This window comes from Oratosquilla oratoria, chromosome 7 (assembly GCF_046742065.1).
Source record: "Oratosquilla oratoria isolate Oo_2021 chromosome 7, ASM4674206v1, whole genome shotgun sequence".
NCBI classification, from domain to species: domain Eukaryota; kingdom Metazoa; phylum Arthropoda; class Malacostraca; order Stomatopoda; family Squillidae; genus Oratosquilla; species Oratosquilla oratoria.
The window spans coordinates 22,451,376-22,474,814 of NC_134783.1; the positions used below are offsets into that span (position 1 = coordinate 22,451,376).

Here is a 23,439-nt window from a genome sequence, read left to right on the forward strand (position 1 = left end):
CAAATGTCTAATAAAAATGTAAAGATTAGAAGTATAGAGAGGAGCAATACAGAAGAAAGTGACGAGAATATGTTCCAGGGATTTAAAGAGGGTGGGGGGGACACAACCCCCCCCCCCCCGACTGATAAGACTAGAGGAGAGAGTTGATAAGGTGATCGAGGACTTGGAGCGTAAGTTAGGTAACGTAGACTCCATTTTTCAAAGAATTGAAAGGTTGGAACAACTAGAGAAGGCTAACAGAAACTTAACTGAAGAAATAGAGGACCTAAAAAGACAGTTAGGAAATGTAAAGGAGGAGAATGAGAAATTGAAGAAGAATAGTAATGAAAACAGAGAGAAACTAGCTACAGAAGCTAAAAATTGGAGAATAACTCAAGAAGGGAATAAGGTTTCATTCACTGACATAGTCAAACAGCAATTGAAAGAACATAATGAAGACTCAGTTATTAAAGTGATGAGACAGAAGGAGAATATAGTAAGAGAATTAGCTGACAAAAAGAAATGTATAATTATATTAGGAATGGAAGAGAAACATAACCCAGATAGAACTGCAAGAATCAAGGAGGAAAATGAAAGAGTAAGCAGTTTATTAAAATTAGTCCAGGAAGATGAACCAGAAATTATAAAGGAAATTGAGGAAAAATTCAGACTCGGAAAATATAGTACAGATAAGACCAGACCAATTAAGATTAAATTCAGGTCACAAACAACAGCAGAGAAAATTCTATCCAAGACAGGGAAACTAGCAACAAATGATCAATATAAAAAGGTATGGATAAAAAGAGAAATGAATAAGGAGGAAAGAGAGGCAGAAAAGCAGAAAAGAATTGAAGCTAAGGCAAAAAACGAGGAAAGAACGGAGTCAGAGAAAGAGAGATTCTATTGGAGAGTAGTGAACATGAAAATAAAGCAGTTCGACATACTAAAGAAAAACAGAAGGGAAACAGAGAATACAATGGAAGTGGCAGAAAACTAAGAGTGTCTTACACAAATATAGATGGATTGATAACAGGATTGAATGAACTGAATGATTATTTGAAAGAAAAAGAACCGGACATAATGGGAATTGTAGAAACAAAATTAAAAGGCCCACTACCACCCAACAGTGTAGGACATGATACATACAATTATTGGATTAGAAACAGAGAGAAAAAACAAGGGGGTGGAGTTATGTTCCTGACTAAGAAGGATATAAACGTGAAAGGTGTCATATATGGAAAGAATACAGTAGAGATGATTATGATAGAAGTGGAAGACCGAGATAAGAAGAGCAGAAAATTTGTGATCAATTATGTGCCTCCGAAAACAGCCTCATGGGAGGAGAGTGAACATAAAAGTATGTTAGAGGACACAAAGATAGCATTAACTAAAATAATGGAAGACGGAGGAAGAATAGTTATGATGGGCGACTTTAATTGCAAAGAAATCTGCTGGGAAGAAATGACAGTAAAGAGTGGTGATGACTCATGGGGAAATGCTCTACTTGAGATGATTACTGACCATTCAATGACACAATGGATACAAGAGAACACTAGGTATAGAAATGAAGAAGAACCATCGAGGCTAGACTTAATAATTACATCTGAACCTAGAATAGTGGACAAGATTGAATATAAAACACCAATAGGTAAAAGTGACCACATATTGATTGAACTGGAACTTAATGAAGAAAAATATATGAAAAGAAATGAACAATATAGAAAAGGAAGAATGATGTATGAAAAAACAAACTTTGATAAAATAAGAGAATTCTTCCAACAAGAAAACTGGGAAGAAATATACAAAGAAGAAACAACAGTGGAAGAGAAATGGAATATTTTGACAAAAATTTACAAAAAAGGAGTGGAAAAGTATGTCCCAAGACAAAAACAAGAAAAAGAATATGTAAAATGCTGGTACAACAAAAGTTGTAGGGAGTTAAAGGACAAAAGAGACAAAGCCTGGAACAGATGGAAAAAAGACAGAAGACCTGAAAAATGGAAAATATATACTGGTTATAGAAATGAATATGTACAAAAGTGCAGAGAGGAAAAAAGAAAATATGAAAAAGATGTTATAGAAAAGTGTAAAGATCAACCAAAACTATTCTACAGATTTGTAAACAATAAACTGAAAAACAAACAAGACTTGGAGAAATTAAGACAAGGAGGAGTTGAATACACTGAGGAAATGGAAATGGCAGAAATTATGAACAAACATTTTAAATCAGTGTTTACAAGGGAAAATATACAACCTGAAGAGATTGAGTGGAAGGAAAAAGTCCCCCCTATGGAAGAAATAGAAGTAACAAAGAATGAAATATTGACACACTTGGGTAATTTTGATGTCAGAAAATCGCATGGGCCAGATGAAATAGCAAACTGGATTCTGAAAGAATGCAGGAATGAACTGGCAGACAAAATACATAGCATAATAAGCAGTTCCTTAAAAGAAGGAAAAGTTCCAGAAGATTGGAAAAAAGCAAATATAGTACCTATATATAAAGGAGGAAATAAAGAAGAACCTACCAACTATAGACCAGTCTCTCTAACAAGTACAATAGCAAAAATATGTGAAAGAATTATCAAAAGTAGATGGGTAAAATACTTGGAAAAAAACAACGTACTAAATCCAAGGCAATTTGGATTCAGACAAGGACGATCATGCGTCACCAATTTAATATGTTTCTATTCAAGGCTAATAGATATAATACAAGAAAGAGATGGATGGGCTGATTGTGCATTTCTAGACCTAAAAAAAGCTTTTGACAAAGTACCACATAAGAAGTTGCTTAAGAAATTAGAATATGAAGGAGGAATACAAGGTAAATTGCTAAATTGGATGGAAGACTTTTTGCAAGAAAGAAAAATGAGAGTAGTGATAAGAGATCAGCACTCCAAATGGAATGAAGTAATAAGCGGTGTCCCGCAGGGAACAGTTCTGGCTCCAATAATGTTTGCTATATATATTAATGATATGGATGAAGGAATTGAAAGCTATATGAGCTTCTTTGCAGATGATGCAAAATTACTGAAAAGAGTGAAAACTGAAGAAGATTGTGAATCACTACAGAGAGATCTAAATAAAGTACAAGAATGGAGTAGGAAGTGGGAGATGGAGTTCAATACAAAAAAGTGTAGTATAATGGAATTTGGAAAAAGCAAAAACAGAATAACAGGATCATACAATTTGGGAAAAGAAGGAATAAAAAAAGTAGAAAATGAGAAGGACCTGGGAGTCATTGTTATGAATAATATGTCACCTGAGAAACATATAAATAAGATTTTTGGAGAAACTTATAATTTAATAAGAACAATCAAAGTGGCATTTACATACCTGGATGAAGAAATGGTGAGGAAAATCCTAATCACCCTGATAAGACCAAGATTGGAATATGCAGCAACGATATGGTCACCAAGTACAAAAAAATGTATAAAAAAACTTGAAAGAATACAAAGAGCAATTACAAAACTGGCACCAACACTCTCAAAACTATCATATGAAGAGAGACTACAAAAACTTAAACTACAGACACTAGAGCAAAGAAGAGAGAGAGGAGATTTGATAGCTATTTACAGAATCATGAAAGGCATAGAAATTACTGATAGAGAGAATCTGATAAAATGGGATGACAGAAATACAAGAGGACACGGAAAGAAAATAAAAAAAGACAGCTATAGAAGAGATTTGAAAAAGAACAGCTTTCCTCACAGAGCAATAGACAGTTGGAACAAGTTAGATGAGAAAGTGGTGTGTGCAAAAACAATACATGAATTTAAAAATAGTTTAGATAAAATGAGATATGAAGACGGGACCCCACGAGCATAGCTCCCCTTCCCGTAAAATACAACTAGGTACAACTAGGTAAATACACTTCAGCGAATGGACGGCTTGGATGACGTTCTGAAGAAAACTGAAGTCTGTGGATCCCAACGCAAAGAGAAGTGCCTAGTGTTTTTGCAGGGTGGGGGGGAAATTGCTCGTGGAGTAGTGGGAACGTAGGGAAAGAGGAAAAGGGGAGGGATTACTGAGGGAAATGGAAGGAAATGAGGAGGGAGTAGACTTTGCCCAGCCAGACAAGCGAAAGGTAAACAAAAGACTGAGTGAGGATCAAATGTCTAATAAAAATGTAAAGATTAGAAGTATAGAGAGGAGCAATACAGAAGAAAGTGACGAGAATATGTTCCAGGGATTTAAAGAGGGTGGGGGGGACACCCCCCCCCCCCCCCCCCCCCCCCGACTGATAAGACTAGAGGAGAGAGTTGATAAGGTGATCGAGGACTTGGAACGTAAGTTAGGTAATGTAGACTCCATTTTCCAGAGAATTGAAAGGTTGGAACAACTAGAGAAGGCTAACAGAAACTTAACTGAAGAAATAGAGGACCTAAAAAGACAGTTAGGAAATGTAAAGGAGGAGAATGAGAAATTGAAGAAGAATAGTAATGAAAATAGAGAGAAAATAGCTACAGAAGCTAAAAATTGGAGAATAACTCAAGAAGGGAATAAGGTTTCATTCACTGACATAGTCAAACAGCAATTGAAAGAACATAATGAAGACTCAGTTATTAAAGTGATGAGACAGAAGGAGAATATAGTAAGAGAATTAGCTGACAAAAAGAAATGTATAATTATATTAGGAATGGAAGAGAAACATAACCCAGATAGAACCGCAAGAATCAAGGAGGAAAATGAAAGAGTAAGCAGTTTATTAAAATTAGTCCAGGAAGATGAACCAGAAATTATAAAGGAAATTGAGGAAAAATTCAGACTCGGAAAATATAGTACAGATAAGACCAGACCAATTAAGATTAAATTCAGGTCACAAACAACGGCAGAGAAAATTCTATCCAAGACAGGGAAACTAGCAACAAATGATCAATATAAAAAGGTATGGATAAAAAGAGAAATGAATAAGGAGGAAAGAGAGGCAGAAAAGCAGAAAAGAATTGAAGCTAAGGCAAAAAACGAGGAAAGAACGGAGTCAGAGAAAGAGAGATTCTATTGGAGAGTAGTGAACATGAAAATAAAGCAGTTCGACATACTAAAGAAAAACATAAGGGAAACAGAGAACACAATGGAAGTGGCAGAAAACTAAGAGTGTCTTACACAAATATAGATGGATTGATAACAGGATTGAATGAACTGAATGATTATTTGAAAGAAAAAGAACCGGACATAATGGGAATTGTAGAAACAAAATTAAAAGGCCCACTACCACCCAACAGTGTAGGACATGATACATACAATTATTGGATTAGAAACAGAGAGAAAAAACAAGGGGGTGGAGTTATGTTCCTGACTAAGAAGGATATAAACGTGAAAGGTGTCATATATGGAAAGAATACAGTAGAGATGATTATGATAGAAGTGGAAGACCGAGATAAGAAGAGCAGAAAATTTGTGATCAATTATGTGCCTCCGAAAACAGCCTCATGGGAGGAGAGTGAACATAAAAGTATGTTAGAAGACACAAAGATAGCATTAACTAAAATAATGGAAGACGGAGGAAGAATAGTTATGATGGGCGACTTTAATTGCAAAGAAATCTGCTGGGAAGAAATGACAGTAAAGAGTGGTGATGACTCATGGGGAAATGCTCTACTTGAAATGATTACTGACCATTCAATGACACAATGGATACAAGAGAACACTAGGTATAGAAATGAAGAAGAACCATCAAGGCTAGACTTAATAATTACATCTGAACCTAGAATAGTGGACAAGATTGAATATAAAACACCAATAGGTAAAAGTGACCACATATTGATTGAACTGGAACTTAATGAAGAAAAATATATGAAAAGAAATGAACAATATAGAAAAGGAAGAATGATGTATGAAAAAACAAACTTTGATAAAATAAGAGAATTCTTCCAACAAGAAAACTGGGAAGAAATATACAAAGAAGAAACAACAGTGGAAGAGAAATGGAATATTTTGACAAAAATTTACAAAAAAGGAGTGGAAAAGTATGTCCCAAGACAAAAACAAGAAAAAGAATATGTAAAATGCTGGTACAACAAAAGTTGTAGGGAGTTAAAAGACAAAAGAGACAAAGCCTGGACCAGATGGAAAAAAGACAGAAGACCTGAAAATGGAAAATATATACTGGTTATAGAAATGAATATGTACAAAAGTGCAGAGAGGAAAAAAGAAAATATGAAAAAGATGTTATAGAAAAGTGTAAAGATCAACCAAAACTATTCTACAGATTTGTAAACAATAAACTGAAAAACAAACAAGACTTGGAGAAATTAAGACAAGGAGGAGTTGAATACACTGAGGAAATGGAAATGGCAGAAATTATGAACAAACATTTTAAATCAGTGTTTACAAGGGAAAATATACAACCTGAAGAGATTGAGTGGAAGGAAAAAGTCCCCCCTATGGAAGAAATAGAAGTAACAAAGAATGAAATATTGACACACTTGGGTAATTTTGATGTCAGAAAATCGCATGGGCCAGATGAAATAGCAAACTGGATTCTGAAAGAATGCAGGAATGAACTGGCAGACAAAATACATAGCATAATAAGCAGTTCCTTAAAAGAAGGAAAAGTTCCAGAAGATTGGAAAAAAGCAAATATAGTACCTATATATAAAGGAGGAAATAAAGAAGAACCTACCAACTATAGACCAGTCTCTCTAACAAGTACAATAGCAAAAATATGTGAAAGAATTATCAAAAGTAGATGGGTAAAATACTTGGAAAAAAACAACGTACTAAATCCAAGGCAATTTGGATTCAGACAAGGACGATCATGCGTCACCAATTTAATATGTTTCTATTCAAGGCTAATAGATATAATACAAGAAAGAGATGGATGGGCTGATTGTGCATTTCTAGACCTAAAAAAAGCTTTTGACAAAGTACCACATAAGAAGTTGCTTAAGAAATTAGAATATGAAGGAGGAATACAAGGTAAATTGCTAAATTGGATGGAAGACTTTTTGCAAGAAAGAAAAATGAGAGTAGTGATAAGAGATCAGCACTCCAAATGGAATGAAGTAATAAGCGGTGTCCCGCAGGGAACAGTTCTGGCCCCAATAATGTTTGCTATATATATTAATGATATGGATGAAGGAATTGAAAGCTATATGAGCTTCTTTGCAGATGATGCAAAATTACTGAAAAGAGTGAAAACTGAAGAAGATTGTGAATCACTACAGAGAGATCTAAATAAAGTACAAGAATGGAGTAGGAAGTGGGAGATGGAGTTCAATACAAAAAAGTGTAGTATAATGGAATTTGGAAAAAGCAAAAACAGAATAACAGGATCATATTATTTGGGAGAAGAAGGAATAAAAAAAGTAGAAAATGAGAAGGACCTGGGAGTCATTGTTATGAATAATATGTCACCTGAGAAACATATAAATAAGATTTTTGGAGAAACTTATAATTTAATAAGAACAATCAAAGTGGCATTTACATACCTGGATGAAGAAATGGTGAGGAAAATCCTAATCGCCCTGATAAGACCAAGATTGGAATATGCAGCAACGATATGGTCACCAAGTACAAAAAAATGTATAAAAAAACTTGAAAGAATACAAAGAGCAATTACAAAATTGGCACCAACACTCTCAAAACTATCATATGAAGAGAGACTACAAAAACTTAAACTACAGACACTAGAGCAAAGAAGAGAGAGAGGAGATTTGATAGCTATTTACAGAATCATGAAAGGCATAGAAATTACTGATAGAGAGAATCTGATAAAATGGGATGACAGAAATACAAGAGGACACGGAAAGAAAATAAAAAAAGACAGCTATAGAAGAGATTTGAAAAAGAACAGCTTTCCTCACAGAGCAATAGACAGTTGGAACAAGTTAGATGAGAAAGTGGTGTGTGCAAAAACAATACATGAATTTAAAAATAGTTTAGATAAAATGAGATATGAAGACGGGACCCCACGAGCATAGCTCCCCTTCCCGTAAAATACAACTAGGTAAATACAACTAGGTAAATACATATACCTTACAAGGGAGGTAGCCAAAAAAAAAAAAGGTATAAAACCATTCCCACCCATTCCATCCCTAAATACACACCACCCCCCTCCACCCTCCCTCTTAGCTTAGCACCTCCTGGATGACGGATCATCCCTGCACCTTGTCCACTGCCCTGGGTCAGAGGCAGTGTTGCAAAACACAGCACATCCACAGCAAGGCTGCTTCATTAAATCGGCGACCCCCATCTCCGTCCCCCCGTGCAGAGAGTGATAGGTGAAAAAGTGTGAGAGTGATCGGTGAAAAAAGAAGAAAAGGATGGAAGGTAGAGAGGTGCTTAGAGTAAACTGGAATTTTTTTTTTTTTATATATATATATATATATATATATATATTTATATTGGAGTACCAGGAGAATCTGAGAGATGTGGGAGGTGGTGAAAGATAGAGTAGAGGTAAAAGTGGAGGAGGAATGGGGAAGCTTCAAGGAGGGAGTGACAATGTATGCAAAGATGGTATATGGAACAAGTCAGGATGGGAGGGAATAGAAGGAAGGATAGTGAGTGGTGAGATGATGAGGTGAAGAAGGTAGTAGAAGAGAAGAAGCAAGCATTCAGGGATTAATTGCAAAGTAAGAATAGAGAAACATGTGAAAGATGGAAAAGAAAAAGAAGAGAAACAAAACATAAGATAATGGAGACATAAAGGAGAGCAGATGTAAAATGGGATAGGAACATGACAAATTTTTGAAAGTAATAAAAAGGTATTTTGGAAGGAAGTCAAGTAAGGAAAGGAGGGTGGGTCAAGCAGAGAATAAAAGGTAAAAGGGGCAGATGGACAGATATTAAGAGAAGTGAGTGGTGAGATGATGAGGTGAAGAAGGTAGTAGAAGAGAAGAAGCAAGCATTCAGGGATTAATTGCAAAGTAAGAATAGAGAAACATGTGAAAGATGGAAAAGAAAAAGAAGAGAAACAAAACATAAGATAATGGAGACATAAAGGAGAGCAGATGTAAAATGGGATAGGAACATGACAAATTTTTGAAAGTAATAAAAAGGTATTTTGGAAGGAAGTCAAGTAAGGAAAGGAGGGTGGGTCAAGCAGAGAATAAAAGGTAAAAGGGGCAGATGGACAGATTGTTGAACATGGAGGAGGATAGGGAGGTATTGTTGGTAGCAGTGGGGGATGCTAAGATGTAAGCATGGATGCATTGACAGAGGATGAGGATGGAGATGGTATCAGTACTGACATAGGTAATGGTTGGGGCAGCAGTGATGGTTGGATTGACCCAAAGTTCCACAACTTTGAGAGTCCCTTCAAATGCAATGTCTGATGACAGCATGGAGCTTGGCTCACTCCAGGAGTATGCATAAACAGGGTGTAGGAAGGAGTACATAAAGAATAACTCCTAATTAGGTGTTGTCTTCCCACCTGAACCATTTGGTGTCTTCGCTACTCAGTATAGCTTTTGAAAATTACCCCACAAGTAAGTGAACATCACCATAACACCATCTGGAAAAACATGAACATTTTCTACAATGCAAGATGGTGATAACTGTTACTAGAATTTATATTACTTGAACTGGATTTCCCTAAAAAATTGAATAAAAGAGCCACAAATGTGTACATATTATATTACAGTATCTCAGTTCATTTCTCCTAACAGATCCAAGTAATTGCAAAGTATATTACAACAAATATGGGTAAAATTTCACTCATCAGTCTCTATTCACTTCTACATTCATGATCCACCACAAAGGCAAGAGCTCCTCATGCTGAATGTTTTGAATATGTATGTATATCATAAATTTACAATAATGCCTCTAGCGATTTCTTAAGATGCATAATTTTTTTTTATGGGAATGAATATTTACTAGGTTATGTCAGTTAAGCCTCTTTGACACAGGGCTAGTTTAGTAGCCACTAGTGGTAGTGACTTGTAATCCCTCTACTTGCTCAATTTTAATAGAAAAACTTGCATCACCACTTACTTGCTGGCTAAGTTAACTTGAAACTAGCACTAGCAGCTACTAAACTACTCCATGTCAATGAGGCTTTAGGTTAGGTTACTTTAAAGTTAATTTAGATTAGTTCAGTGTGGTTTAGGCCCCATTCCAGATAAGGTGTGGAAACAATGTGAACTGTGAATGAAGCCATGTGCAGATTCTTAAAAACACATCAAAACTAACCAGAGAAAAGTAATTTCGTCCACCATATGGTGCTAAACAAATGTACCCACTGAGACCTACTCATGACAAAGAGGGCAGCATTTGCCTTTAAATAAAATGTGTAGAGGAAGATCAGCAAGTAAATTTCCACAAAGACCTTGCTTCCCCAATATTTAAAAGTGAAAACTGTGACTATAATGAACCTGCAAAGAGCAGAGAAAAATTAACTACAACAATAAATAGACATACCTGGGGTCAGGTGTGCTGTTGCCTCAGGATGCTATGTCTTCAATTCCCTGCAAATCATCTCCCAGATTGTCCGTTTTGGTATAATTGGGATGCCTCTTATCCCAAAATATCTCTTGTGATCATATCTTCTTCAGGAGAGCATGGATAATTTCACTATTCCACATCCAGGAGGTGCCAAGATGGGAAGGAGGGTGGAGGGGAGTGGAATATATGGGAAATGAAATGGGTGGGAGTGATTTCTATGCCTTTTTCTTTTTGGCTACCCCCCGTGAAAGGGGGAAAAAGCCTTTGGTGTATGTATGTATGTATACTCCATGTTGAGAAGCATTTTCACGTGTAAATACCAAGCAATGTTTACACTACAGCGGTAATCAAACAACTACTTGATTATTGCCACTACACCTAGGTCTCTTAATCCAAAACTCCCAACCACTTGTGCAGGTGTTTGGACCCAGGACATAAACTCTCTTTGGGTATTGGACCAGGACATAAAACACCAACATTTCCCAAAGTGGATTCATGTCCTGGGTCCAAACATCTGCATAAGTGGCAGTTGGTGAGTGTTGGATTAAGAGACCTGGGTGCATACATATTCCATAAAATTTCTTTTCCATTCAAAGATAATTTTATGCTACTGAATCATTCGTCTCTTATTACTGAATACATACATACATATAGGCTTTTTCCTTCTTACAAGGGAGGTAATTAAGGTCAAAGGCATAAATCCACATCCACCCATTTCATCCCCACATACTCCACTCTCATTCACCACCCCCTCTCTCCCTCTTTTCTTGGCTCCTCCTGGATGATGGGTTATCTTTGCATCTTGCCCACTACCCTGGGTCAGAAGCAATGCAGCAAGACATACCTGCCATCCTCTCCCCTTGTACATATCATCACCTTACTTTTACCCACATTTATCTTCAACTTCCCTCTTTAATCTCTTTCCCACACCTTCCCAAATTCCATCACTTCCTTAATATCTCTTCTAATCCCGCTACAAGCACAGTGTCATCGGCAAACAACAACGGGCTTATCTCCCATTATTCTCCATTTTCTATAAACTTCTCCAATCCCCAGCCCATACCTTTGCATTTACCTCTCACACCACCCCATCCATGTATACATTGAATAGCCATGGCAGCATCATTATTACTGAATAAGTTGTGGACTCCAACAGTATTGGGTTGGGCATCTTTCCTTCAACCCTAGGCTTGGACTCAAAATCAAATCCTTTAACCTTGAATGAAATCCAACTGAGTTGTTGTAATCCCATCATTACATAGGCTGGTGTAACCATGGCGTAACTTACAAAATAAAGAGAGATGGTTTTACTTAAGCAAAATTTTTTTCCTCTCAATATGTCATCATCCCAGTGTCATAAATATTTTTTATTTATTTATTTTTTTTTTTTATTCACTGGATGATAATTTAGACTAAACTGACAAATTATGTTGAATCACAGTGATTTACTGATTGGTTAGCTAGTGGCAGACACCTGTGGTTTGGATTGATTCTCAAATATTGAGATCTCATGTGCCTGTTAAACAAGTGGTGATGTAAATTTCAAGATCATGTATGTTTGGATTCACATTGATTAGATGCTCTTTAAATGAGATCTACCTGTACTCATCATTGGCTCTATGTAAAGAAGAAGAAATTATGAAACTTGCTTTATTTCAACAGAGTATGCCAAGAACAGCAGTATTCTCCAAGAGGTCACCAATGAGGTAACTAATGAACCTTCATCTGAGGGATGCAGTGAAGAGAAGAGTAAAACAGCAGAAGAGATGAGCAAAGAGATTATGTCAACATCAGATGGGGTGCAGGCATTAGAGGAGAGTATGAGCTCGGTAATGAGGCTCCCTGAAAACATTGAAAAACTCAGGGCAGCACTGTTAAAGGACTTGAAGTCAAGAGAAAATACATTCCACAACAAAAAGTTTAGAGAGTAAGTAGCTAAAATTCCAATAAAGTAGATTAAATATTACAATTAGATGTTTTATAAATAAGTTTGAACATTTGTGTTTGTTGGAGAAAAAATAGACATAAGACAAGTTTTTGGCAGTATATGAAGAAAACCCACCATTCATTGGTATTGTATTTTGTTACTGGCTCTCTGGATAATGGATCTTCCCTACATCTCACCCATTGCCTTGGGTCTGAAGCAATGATGCAAGACACAGTACATCCACAGCAAGGCCACTTCACTTAATTGACAACCCCTCTCTCCATCCCCTCATGCAGTAACATTGAAGGTGGGGAGAAATCCCTTCAGGCTGCATCAAAATATAATTCACACAACCACTCCCTAACCCCTTTATCCCCCACCCACTGCCTCCCATGCATCACAGTGTCATCCATACACAACCATTCTCCATTCATCCCTATCTTCTTCCTTCCTTACTCAACAGACTTCCTCATGCTCAATGTCCCCTTCACTCCATCTCATCCTCGGTTGTCCCCTCATGTTCACTCCATCCACCTCTACCCACCACACTTGTTTTACTAATCTTTCTTCCCTCATTCTTTCCATGTGTCCAAACCATCCAAATACTTTTCCATCAACCCCACCCTACACTTTTCCTTAATTGATGAGGAAGGGACATCCTCACCTGTTTTCTCCTCCCCTGAGAATTTTTCACTTGCTGTTTGTTAAAGTAGTTCGTCATGAAGAGCAATGTGTTCTTTAGTGGTGAGCCCAGCACTCTGCTCCTCCACCAACTCCTGCACATCACTGCCATCCATCTTCCAAGGTCAGTGTCTTGTTCAGAGACACCTTACCAACAGGTTCAGGCCCAGACCCCTCAAATACACATTCAGGAACTCTGCTTTCTCTGGGTAGAATTTGTAGATATCTAAGTCACACCTCCACAGGCATTGTCTAACTTAAGGATATAGGTTCACTTATTTTATTTATTTATTTATTTTTTTTCCTAATTGAGGTGGGAAGCTAATTTTCTTTTACTGAAAGTCATGCTCATCATTGTAGCTATTCTGACCAAGTTTCATTGAAGTTTGTCAATAGATACTGTAATTACACAATGAAAACCTTATTGTGCAGAAATAATATTCAAACCTCTACTAGTCCCCAACTATTTGCACTTGCATGCATACATGTACCAAGGGCTTTTTTCCCCCCTTACAAGGTAGGTAGCCAAAGACAAAAGGTATAAATCTACTCCCACCCATTTCATTCCCACCCACTCCACTCCTATTCACCATCTCTCCCTCCCTCCCTCTTTTCTTGGCACGTCCTGGGTGACAGGTCATCCCTGCATCCTGCCCACTACCCTGGGTCAGAAGCAATGTAGAAAGACACAGCACATTCACAACAAAAGGCTGCTTCATTTAATTGGTGACCCCCCTCTTCATCCCCTCATGCATAAAAGAAGACAGAGAGAGACTCTTTTGGGCTGTGTCAAAATATCATTCACTCCCTAACCCCTCCCCTCATTCCACACCCCTTCCCTCCCATGTATCCCAGTGTCATCTATACGCACCATTCTCCACTCACCCCTATCGTCTGTCTTCTCCCTTCCTTCCTCAACAGACACTCCTCTCTTGCTCAATGCCCCTTTTACCCCATCCATCCATCTCATCCTCAGTTGCCCCCTCATGTTCACTCCATCCACATCTGCCTTTCACACTTGTTTTACTAACCTTTCTTCACTCATTCTTTCCATGTGTCCAAACCATCCTAATCATTCATCAACCCTATATCCTAACTCCTCTGCAAATGTTTTTCCAAACCTTTCCTAAGGTTTGGAAAAACACCTGCAACCCAAAAAATATAATAACAATAATTTGTTCATAGATAATTCAAGCACAGATATTTACTGGATGAGCTATGAGCCAAATAACCTAATCTTCTTTTGTTTCCCACACTTGCCCTGCAAAAACCAGGTGTGTGACCCATACAAGTTCTAACAAGTGGTTTTGTACTCTAGGGCAAGCTTTGTGAAGTGGGACAATTTTTGTGATAAAATTTTATTCATGAACTGGATTATTCATAATGATAGATGTTTTGTACACCAAGATTTCACTGCATATAAAACAAAACTAAAAGAGAAAGATGAATTGGAATTCGGGAGTATGGTAGTTAGGGTTTCAGCAGTGACAAGAGTGCAAGGAAGTAGCACTTTTAGTAATTGATGAGATTGGTGTTGGAGTGGTGAAAAGTATCTTTGAGAATGTTGTTGGCAAAGGTGAGATTGCTATGGTAGGTGTTGCCAATTTATCTTTAATACATGGACCAAAATGAGTTCCTGGAAATGGTGGTCTTTTGAGACAGGTATCAGGAAATTATCTTACTGTCCATACTTAGTGACTCTCTCCCAGAACAGGTCACCTTAATCTGTACACTCTTCTCCAGCTCTATCACCTACACTCATTTTTCCTTGCTCAATTTTGTGGCTGACATTGACTTAGGTAATTTTATTTCTGCAGGTATTGTAATCAATTAGTCACTCCAGAAATCAACCAGGCTGTTACAATCATGATTGAAATGTTGGTAAAGTTTCAAGAGCGCCACTACCAACGGGATCCTGTTAAAGCTCGCATCAGGTTGGTTGTCCCATATGTATTACCTGTATCTTTCCAGTATGTATGTGTAAGGTATTAACAAAAGTGAAGGCAGTAAGGGGAATGTGGATAGAGTATTTCAGAAAGTTGTTGTATGAGGAGGAGGAGGATAAGGATTGATTGAATATGGCAGTGGCTAAGAAAATGATTGTGATGGGATAGTAAAATGGAAGAGATATAGGAAAAGATGAGGTGCAAGGGGCTTTGAAAATTATGGGAGTTGGTAAGGTGCCTGAATTGAATGCATGTCTTGCAGAGTGTCTGAAAAATGTAGGGATGGTTATAGTGGATTGGTTTGTGAAGTTGTTTAATGTGTGTCTTAGGGAGAGGTGGGTGCCTGAAGACTGGAGGAGCGCATGTATAGTTGTGGTTTACAAAAGAAAATGAGACAAATATGAATGTGGTAGTTTTAGAGGGATCACTTTGTTGAGTGTAGTTAGAAAGGCTTATGGGAGGGGTTTGATAAAGAAGATTAAGAGAGAAACAGAAAGAATAATTGGTGAGGAGCATTGTGGGAAAGGTAGAGGATGTGTGAGAGAAGGCATGAGATAGGGGTTAGTGGAGAATGGATGTACATAGATGATACTGCAATGCAAGGATGGGAGGGGATGGGGGAGGAATAAGGAGTGGTTATGTGTGAATGATATTTTGATGTGGCCTGAAGGGATTTCCCCCCATCCTCTTTTTTTCTGCATGTGGAGATGGAGAGTGGGGGTCACTGATTAAGTGAAGCAGCCTTGCTATGGATGTACTGTGTGTCGCTGCATTGGTTCTGACCCAGGGCATCAGGCAGGGAATTGAACTAAGATTTTGTTTCCGTCTTGGCCAGCAGTTTGTGTGTTTAGTCATATGGGGTCATGTGTCTTCAGGTCACACCTCTCCATATGATATAGACCAACTCGACCTGTATAAACATTATTTCTTATACTTTTAAAGAAAGTACTCATTATATTGCAAAAAATATTCATTACTCTTTTTCCATACACTAATAATGTTCAAAGTTTTCACCGTAAGAAGTATGTACAAGAAATTTTCATTTTCAGGCGGCGGTATGTCAGTGGGCTGAAAGAAACCACCAAACTAATGAATAAGATGTCATGTATTATCTTGGTACCTGACATACAGAGGAGTGCTATTGAAGGTGAGCGTCTTGGCCAAAATGAAATCCGAGTACTTTTGAACCAAATTTTTTTCTTTTCTTTTCCTCTCTTGTTTATTTTTAGTATGTTCTTTTTCTTATCTATCCAGCCATAAAATGAGGTTTGCATATTTCTTAGCTCTAGGTCCAGTCTTTTTCATGATGCTGTAGTGCAGTACTCCTTAACTATTTGGGTGTGAGTGTCTTACCCATAGTGCAATGTTGCCAGCCATGGTCATACATATTTCTTACCTTTCTCACCGGACAACACAAGGTAGGCTATGCCTGTCATTGTCTGGCCTCTACGAATCTTTGCCAAAGGTCTCTGTCCTGGAAGTCCTCATCTCTAATTATTTCTTGCAATTTTCTTCCTCTTTGTTCAGCAGATTCTTCCACTCCCTGTATCCATCATTTCTTAGGTCATCCTACTGGCCTCAAGGAACCCACTCCAAGAATTTCTTTGTGTGTCTTGTTTCTTCCATTCTTTTAACATGCCCATACCATCTCAATTTGTTCTTTTCAATTATCTTCAGCACAGATGTTATTCTTTATCTCCCTAATTTCTTCATTTCTGATTATGTCACGTCTAGCAACTCCTCAGATCATTCTCAGGACTCTCATTTCTGCTGCTTGTATTTGTAAAGATGTTCTTGTTGTCAGTGTCCAAGTTTCTGACCCATAAAGAAGTATTGGTCCTAATACTGTTGTAAATATAATGGTTTTGGCCTTTGGGATATTTCTATCTTTAAGTATTTATTGTATTTCTTAATTCTATGTGATATTGCTATGTTTTGCCTGTTTTCTTCATCAAAAAGCATTCCAAAATAGCTAGATTTCTCAGTCTGCTTCAGTTTGATGTTTTCAATATAGATATTACATTCCTCCTTGATTTTTTTTCTAACCTACTTTGAGATTTTGTTTGTTCAAATCATTCAGCATATCTTGCAAGTCTTCTGCTCTTTCTGAAATAAGAATAATGTCATCCACAAATCTTAGGTGGTTCAAATATTCACCATTAATCTTCAAACCTTTCTCTTCCCAACTCAACCTTCTGAAAATCTCTTCCAAACAAGCTGTAAATAATTTTGGTGAAATGGAATTGCTCTGTATTCCTTTTTTCTCTCTCTCTCTCTCCTCTCTCTCTCTATCTTTCTCTCTCTCTCTCTCTCTCTCTGGATGGTTGTTACTATTTTGGAGATGGTTTGGCAGCAGTTGGTTCTTCAACCTGCTTTCAAATCCCATATTGAGATTATGCTCCCCTTTTCTTAGGTAAGATGGAGAGGACTCTAAGACCTCGGAATGGGATCCATAGTAGGCAAGAAAGCCCGACCTTGAGGCTTAACTATGGCAGACTATGCACAGTATAACATTTCTGGTTTCAGCTGCTAGATAAATTCACTTTACATTATTTAAAACTTTATTAAAATCATGAAATAACCATGAGCTGTTCCTTGCCTGTATTTCAGGAAGCTTGGATGACCAAGTTAAGAAACTCATCAACAAAGCCACAGAATGTGAAGTGCCTGTTGTGTTTGCTTTGACCCGACGCTTCTTAGGTTACTTGCTTCACAAACGTACAGGTGTCAGCTGCATGGGAATTATGAACTTCCAAGGAGCACAAGTAAGGAGAAAGAGACTAGCTCAGCTTGCTAGACTGCAGTTTTTCTATACAAATGAGGTTTTTGTGATGGCAACTCTAGTTGTGGCAAGATTTCTTGGGACTGAAAGGGATTTACCTTTGTGAAGAAAAACACTTAAGTAGCTACTAGAATGTAATACAAAACTATACTAATTGATTTACTGTTGCCTTGAGTTTCAATAAATGGAAAACCCACAGCCTCACAATGACTGACAACACTCCTCAACTCTCCACAGATCTTTCTGGGATGTTGGACTGTTGTCTGTGTTGTATTAGTGTGGGAGTATTTCTATGTTACTGGCTGAAAGTGGTAGTGATTGTCAGTTCTCCTTGTGTAAAAAAGTGTAAGAAATACTGTGGAAGTTGATAGAGATGGGCCCAGTCCAGAGACTGAGTATCAGCTCCTATCTCCTGATGGAGGTGATGTTTGATGGGTCTTGAAAATGGGCAGCTTCACTGTCCATCTTGCAGGATCACTACATACAGGTACCTATCATTGGTCAATGAAAGTATAGTGTCACAGTAAAATAGATAAGTGTAGATTTATGAATGTTGAATTCACTACCTCTTGCCAAAGGCCTTTTGTTACCTATGGTTGTTATGATGTTCATTTTGCACTGCTATTTTCCAGGATGCTTTTAACCATATCATGGAATTGGTTCCTGTGGCCCAAGAGCAGTACCACAAGATGATATCCCTACCTGGGAGGCAACCAGAGGAGGATGATGATGATGAAAAAGAAGGGGAATATCATGAGAGGACTGAAGATGGAAAGAGAGATGGAGAGAAAATAACAGATGAAGAACCAGAAGAAAGACGAGAGCTTTAGATGGTGAAGACTAAAAAACAATGAGGGAATCAGCCCTTCAGTATGAGGGCCTTGCACTAAACTGAATGAAATTTTCTGGTATTAACCAGAGCAATATCTGTAAATATATCATGATACCTAGGGGAATGATTGAGATAACCCAAGCCTATATGCACAGGGGCCTTACCTGTTTTGAATAAAGTCTGACAATAAAAAAAAAAAAAAAAATGGGGGCCTTTATAGTGGAAGGGTTAAAGTGTTATATGGACTCTTATATTTATCTTTAAATAAAGCCAATTATTAATTTCTTTTCATCTTTCCTGCCCTTCTATTATTGCTGAGATTCAATCAGTCACTTGCCTGAAAATTCTCTGATTGGAAACACAGGTTTCATGGCAGTCATGAAAGCCCCTTGGGAGATTCCAATGATCTCTCCAGGACTAAACAAAGGATTTCTGTTTACATATATAACTAACTTTGATATATGGGATAAGAGTACTCATGGGGTTTAGTCTTAGTGGATCCTTTGGTTAAAACAAATCTTAAATTCATGTAGTTGGGCTGAATAGTTCCTTCTAGATCATTCCTATTTAATACATGTACTGTATACGGAAAGCATTATTTCTTATATCATTCAAACACCTTATTCTCAGTTTCATAGCTTGCACCTTTGTTCTTTCCACATCCTACACAGGTCTTCTGTCTATTATGTCTCCTTCCTAGAGAAAGCTCTAAAAACAGCAAGTAACACATGTCACAGATTATGGAAGTAAATTAAGAAAGACCACATGGCAAAAGGCTATAAAGAAATAGTTTTCCATATGTATAAATATGTGGAAATCAAAGATATAGAGTAAATTGAAACCATAGATGAATTTGAGTCTAGGCATGTTAGAAAATTAGAGAATAGAAGACAGGATCCAATGAGCATTGCTCCTTTCCTGTATGCTACAATTAGGTAAATACATACACGAGATGAACAACATGATATAAGCGGTATACCCCAGCCTAAGTATGTTACTCTTACCCACTTTCCACTAATTTCGAATCTATGTATCTCTTGTTCTACAGCTGTCAATGACCTTTCTTCTGTACACAAAATCCAGACTCACTTACGAAAATAGTGAAATAGATAAACCACCAACTTCTTTGTTGACTTTTGTATTTCAACTCATCAGAATATTTTATAAATTTTATGCACACACAGCGATTGAGCTCCAACTTAGCACTTTGTTGTTTGAATCAGGAAAAATTCCTTGTTGTTGTCTTTCAGGATGTAGAGTTGTGTTCTCAAGTGACGAGTAAGATATCTAATCCAGTACTTGAATAAGTATAGTTTTAGCACATAATGATTGCATGAGGTGGAATGGGCAGGGGGATGGGGGGTGAGGTAGTATGTGTGAGCAGAATTTGACGCAGCCAGAAGGGATTTCTCCCCGTCCTCTCCTTTTATGCAATGGGGGGACGGAGAGGGGGGGCCGCCGATTTAATGAAGCGGCCTTGCTGTGGATGTGCTGTGTCTTGTGACACTGCTTCTGACCCAGGGCAGTGGACAAGGTGCAGGGATGACCCGTCATCCAGGAGGTGCTCAGATAAGAGGGAGGGTGGAGGGGTGTGGAGTGTATTCAGGGATGGAATGGGTGGAAATGATTTTATGCCTTTTTCTTTTTGGCTACCTCCCTTGTAAGGGGGAAAAAGCCTTGGTATATGTATGTATGTACATAATGGAGGAAAGTAAAGAAGAAAAAAGAATCAATGAACCAACAAAGAGGATTAGACATGAGTAGAGTGGAGTCACCATTGGTAGTAATCCCTATGAGAACATGTATAAACGTCACTCTGAAGACGACTCAGAGGTCTGATAATAAAATATTTTCAGAGTTTCAGAGGGAAAGGGGAGCAACAGAAAAAATTATGGACATGGAAAGAGAAACTAGGATTAGCAGGGCACTAAAGAATTGAGACATCAATGACTTGGTAGATGAATTGATTGATTTAAAATTAGACCATAGAGTTTTGCAATTAGAGATATCAAGTTATGCAGAACCAATGATGAGATACATGTAATCAGAGAATTAAATTATGTAAAAGTGAACTAAGTATGATTAAAAAAGAAAATGAAAGAAAGGAAAATGAGGATAGAAACATAAAGAACTAAAGAAGAGGTCAAAGAACAATTACAGTGACCAAAAAGATGAGAAATAAAAAATCAGTGGAAGCAGGAATGTGAAAATAAAAAAATCTCTCAAAGAAATAGTATAACAGCAGGTAGAAGAGAATGCAAAGGAAACAGTAATTAAGGTAAAGAAAAGGAAAACTTGATGAGAGAGACAGTGGATAAAAAGAAATGCATTATGGGTCATTGCATAAAAGAAAAACATAATGTACACAAATACCAAAGAGAATAAGAAGAGAAAGAAATTGTGAAGGAAATTCTGAAAGTGGTTCAGAATGAGGGTCAAGAGTTGTGCATAGAATGAGTGCATACTCTAAAGAAAAAAACTATAGACCAATGAAAACCAAACTAAGGACTCAAATGATAGCTGAAGAGATACTATCAAAAGTGGCCAGACTAGCAAACAGTGACAATTACAAAAGTGTACAGATAAAAAAGGAAATGAATGATGAAGAAATAGAGAAAGATAGGGCACTAACAAATGAAGCTAAGGAAAAAAATGAGAGAAGATTAGAGATTGGAAAAAATGAGTTTTTTGGAGAGTACTGGATCTGAGACTAAAAAAAAAAAAAAATGGTACATCAGAAAAATGAAAAAAAAGGGGGGGGGGAGGAAAAGAAAAAATTAAAAGTGGGATACACAAGCATGGATGGTATGATTTCTGGAATAAATGAATTAAACGACTATCTGTTAATAGAGAAACCAGACATAATGGGAATTGTAGAGACAAAATTGAAAGATCCTCTAAAAACAAGTATGGTGGAACAAGGATTATACAATCATTGGTCAAAAAATAGAATGGATAAGCAAAGGGGAGGAGTCATGTTATTGACTAGAAAGGGCTTAAATGTGATAGAAAGTAAAGAAAATTTGGAAATTATCACAAAGTTGAAAATAGCCTTATGAAAATCAGAAAATTTATATAGTATATTTGCCCCCAAAAACAAAGTCTTGGTCATATAGCGATCACTCAAAATTACTGGGAGGCACAAAGAATAGATTATCTGAGATACTGATAGATGGAGGAAACATAGTAATTATGGGTGACTTTAATGCACAGGAAATAAATTGGGAAGAAATGACAGTAAAAGGTGGAGAGGAACTCTGGGGCAACATTCCACTGGATTTGACCATTAATTATACATTGACACAATGGGTCAAGGAAAACACTAGATATATAAATAATAAAGAACCTTCGAGACTAGACTTAATATTCACTTCTGAGCCTGAAATCGTGAACAAAATGAGTTGTAAGACACTAGTGGGGAAGAGTGACCACATAATAATAGAGTTCGAACTCAGGGAACAAAATGATAAGAGAAGAAATGAGAAACATAGAGAAGGAAGATTAATGTACAACAAAATGGACTTTGTAAACTTGGATTTTTTTTCAAAATGCTAACTAGGAAAAAAAATTCAAATGATGAAACAAAGATGGAAGAGCAATGGAACATATTCAAGGAAAAATACAAGGAGGGAACATATAAATATGTACCTAAGAAGAAACAAAAAAGGGTTTACATAAAGTGTTGGTATAACAAAAAGTATAGTGATGCTAAAGATAAAAGAGACAAAGCCTGGAAAAGATGGAAAAAAGACAATGTATGTGTATTTTATGGGAAGGGGAGCTATGCTCGTGGTGTCCCGTCTTATATATATCATTTTATCTAAACTATTTTTAAATTCATGTATTGTTTTTGCACACACCACTTTCTCATCTAACTTGCTCCAACTGTCTATTACTCTGTGAGGAAAGCTGTTCTTTTTTAGATCTCTTCTATAGCTGTCTTTCTTGATTTTCTTTCCGTGTCCTCTTGTATTTCTATCATCCCATTTTCTCAGATTCTCTCTATCAATAATTTCTATGCCTTTCATGATTCTGTAAATAGCTATCAAATCTCCTCTCTCTCTTCTTTGCTCTAGTGTCTGTAGCTCAAGTTTTGCTAGTCTCTCTTCATATGATAGTTTTGAGAGTGTTGGTGCCAATTTTGTAATTGCTCTTTGTATTCTTTCAAGTTTTTTTATACATTTTTTTGTACTTGATGACCACATCGTTGCTGCATATTCCAATCTTGGTCTTATCAGAGTGATTAGAATTTTCTTCACCATTTCTTCATCCAGGTATGTAAATGCCACTTTGATTGTTCTTATTAAATGTAAGTTTCTCTAAAAATCTTATTTATGTGTTTCTCAAGTGACATATTATTCATAACAATGACTCCCAGGTCCTTCTCATTTTCTACTTTTTTTTATTCCTTCTTCCCCCAATCTATATGATCCTGTTATTCTGTTTTTGCTTTTTCCAAATTCCATTATACTACACTTTTTAGTGTTGAACTCCATCTCCCACTTCCTACTCCATTCCCATACTTTATTGAGATCACTCTGTAGTGACTCACAATCTTCTTCCGTGTTCACTTTTTTTGATAGTTTTGCATCATCTGCAAAGAAGCTCATATAACTTTCAATTTCTTCATCCATATCATTAATATATATAGTAAACATTATTGGGGCTAGAACTGTTCCTTGTGGAACACCGCTTATTACTTCATCCCAATTTGAGTGTTTGTCTCTTATCACTACTCTCATTTTTCTTTCTTGCAAAAAGTCTTCCATCCATTTAAGCAGTTTGCCCTGTATTCCTCCTTCAGTTTCTAATTTCTTAAGCAACTTCTTATGTGGTACTTTGTCAAAAGCTTTTTTTTAGGTCTAGAAATGCACAATCAGCCCATCCATCTCTTATATTATAT

General features: G+C 37.0%; 1 protein-coding gene across 1 annotated transcript in view; it reads left to right on the forward strand.

Annotated features, from left to right (window-relative positions):
• The window catches only part of Sbp2 (SECIS-binding protein 2), a 39,571-nt gene extending 20,749 nt beyond the window's left edge, over positions 1-18,822 (forward strand). Inside the window, exons 5-9 of the mRNA XM_076187817.1 lie at positions 12,031-12,295; positions 14,794-14,910; positions 15,972-16,069; positions 17,533-17,687; positions 18,337-18,822. Coding sequence (XP_076043932.1) covers positions 12,031-12,295; positions 14,794-14,910; positions 15,972-16,069; positions 17,533-17,687; positions 18,337-18,534 — 833 coding nt within the window. The 3' untranslated portion in view covers positions 18,535-18,822. The remainder of the gene's footprint in view (positions 1-12,030; positions 12,296-14,793; positions 14,911-15,971; positions 16,070-17,532; positions 17,688-18,336) is intronic.
• Positions 18,823-23,439: the final 4,617 nt, after the last annotated feature.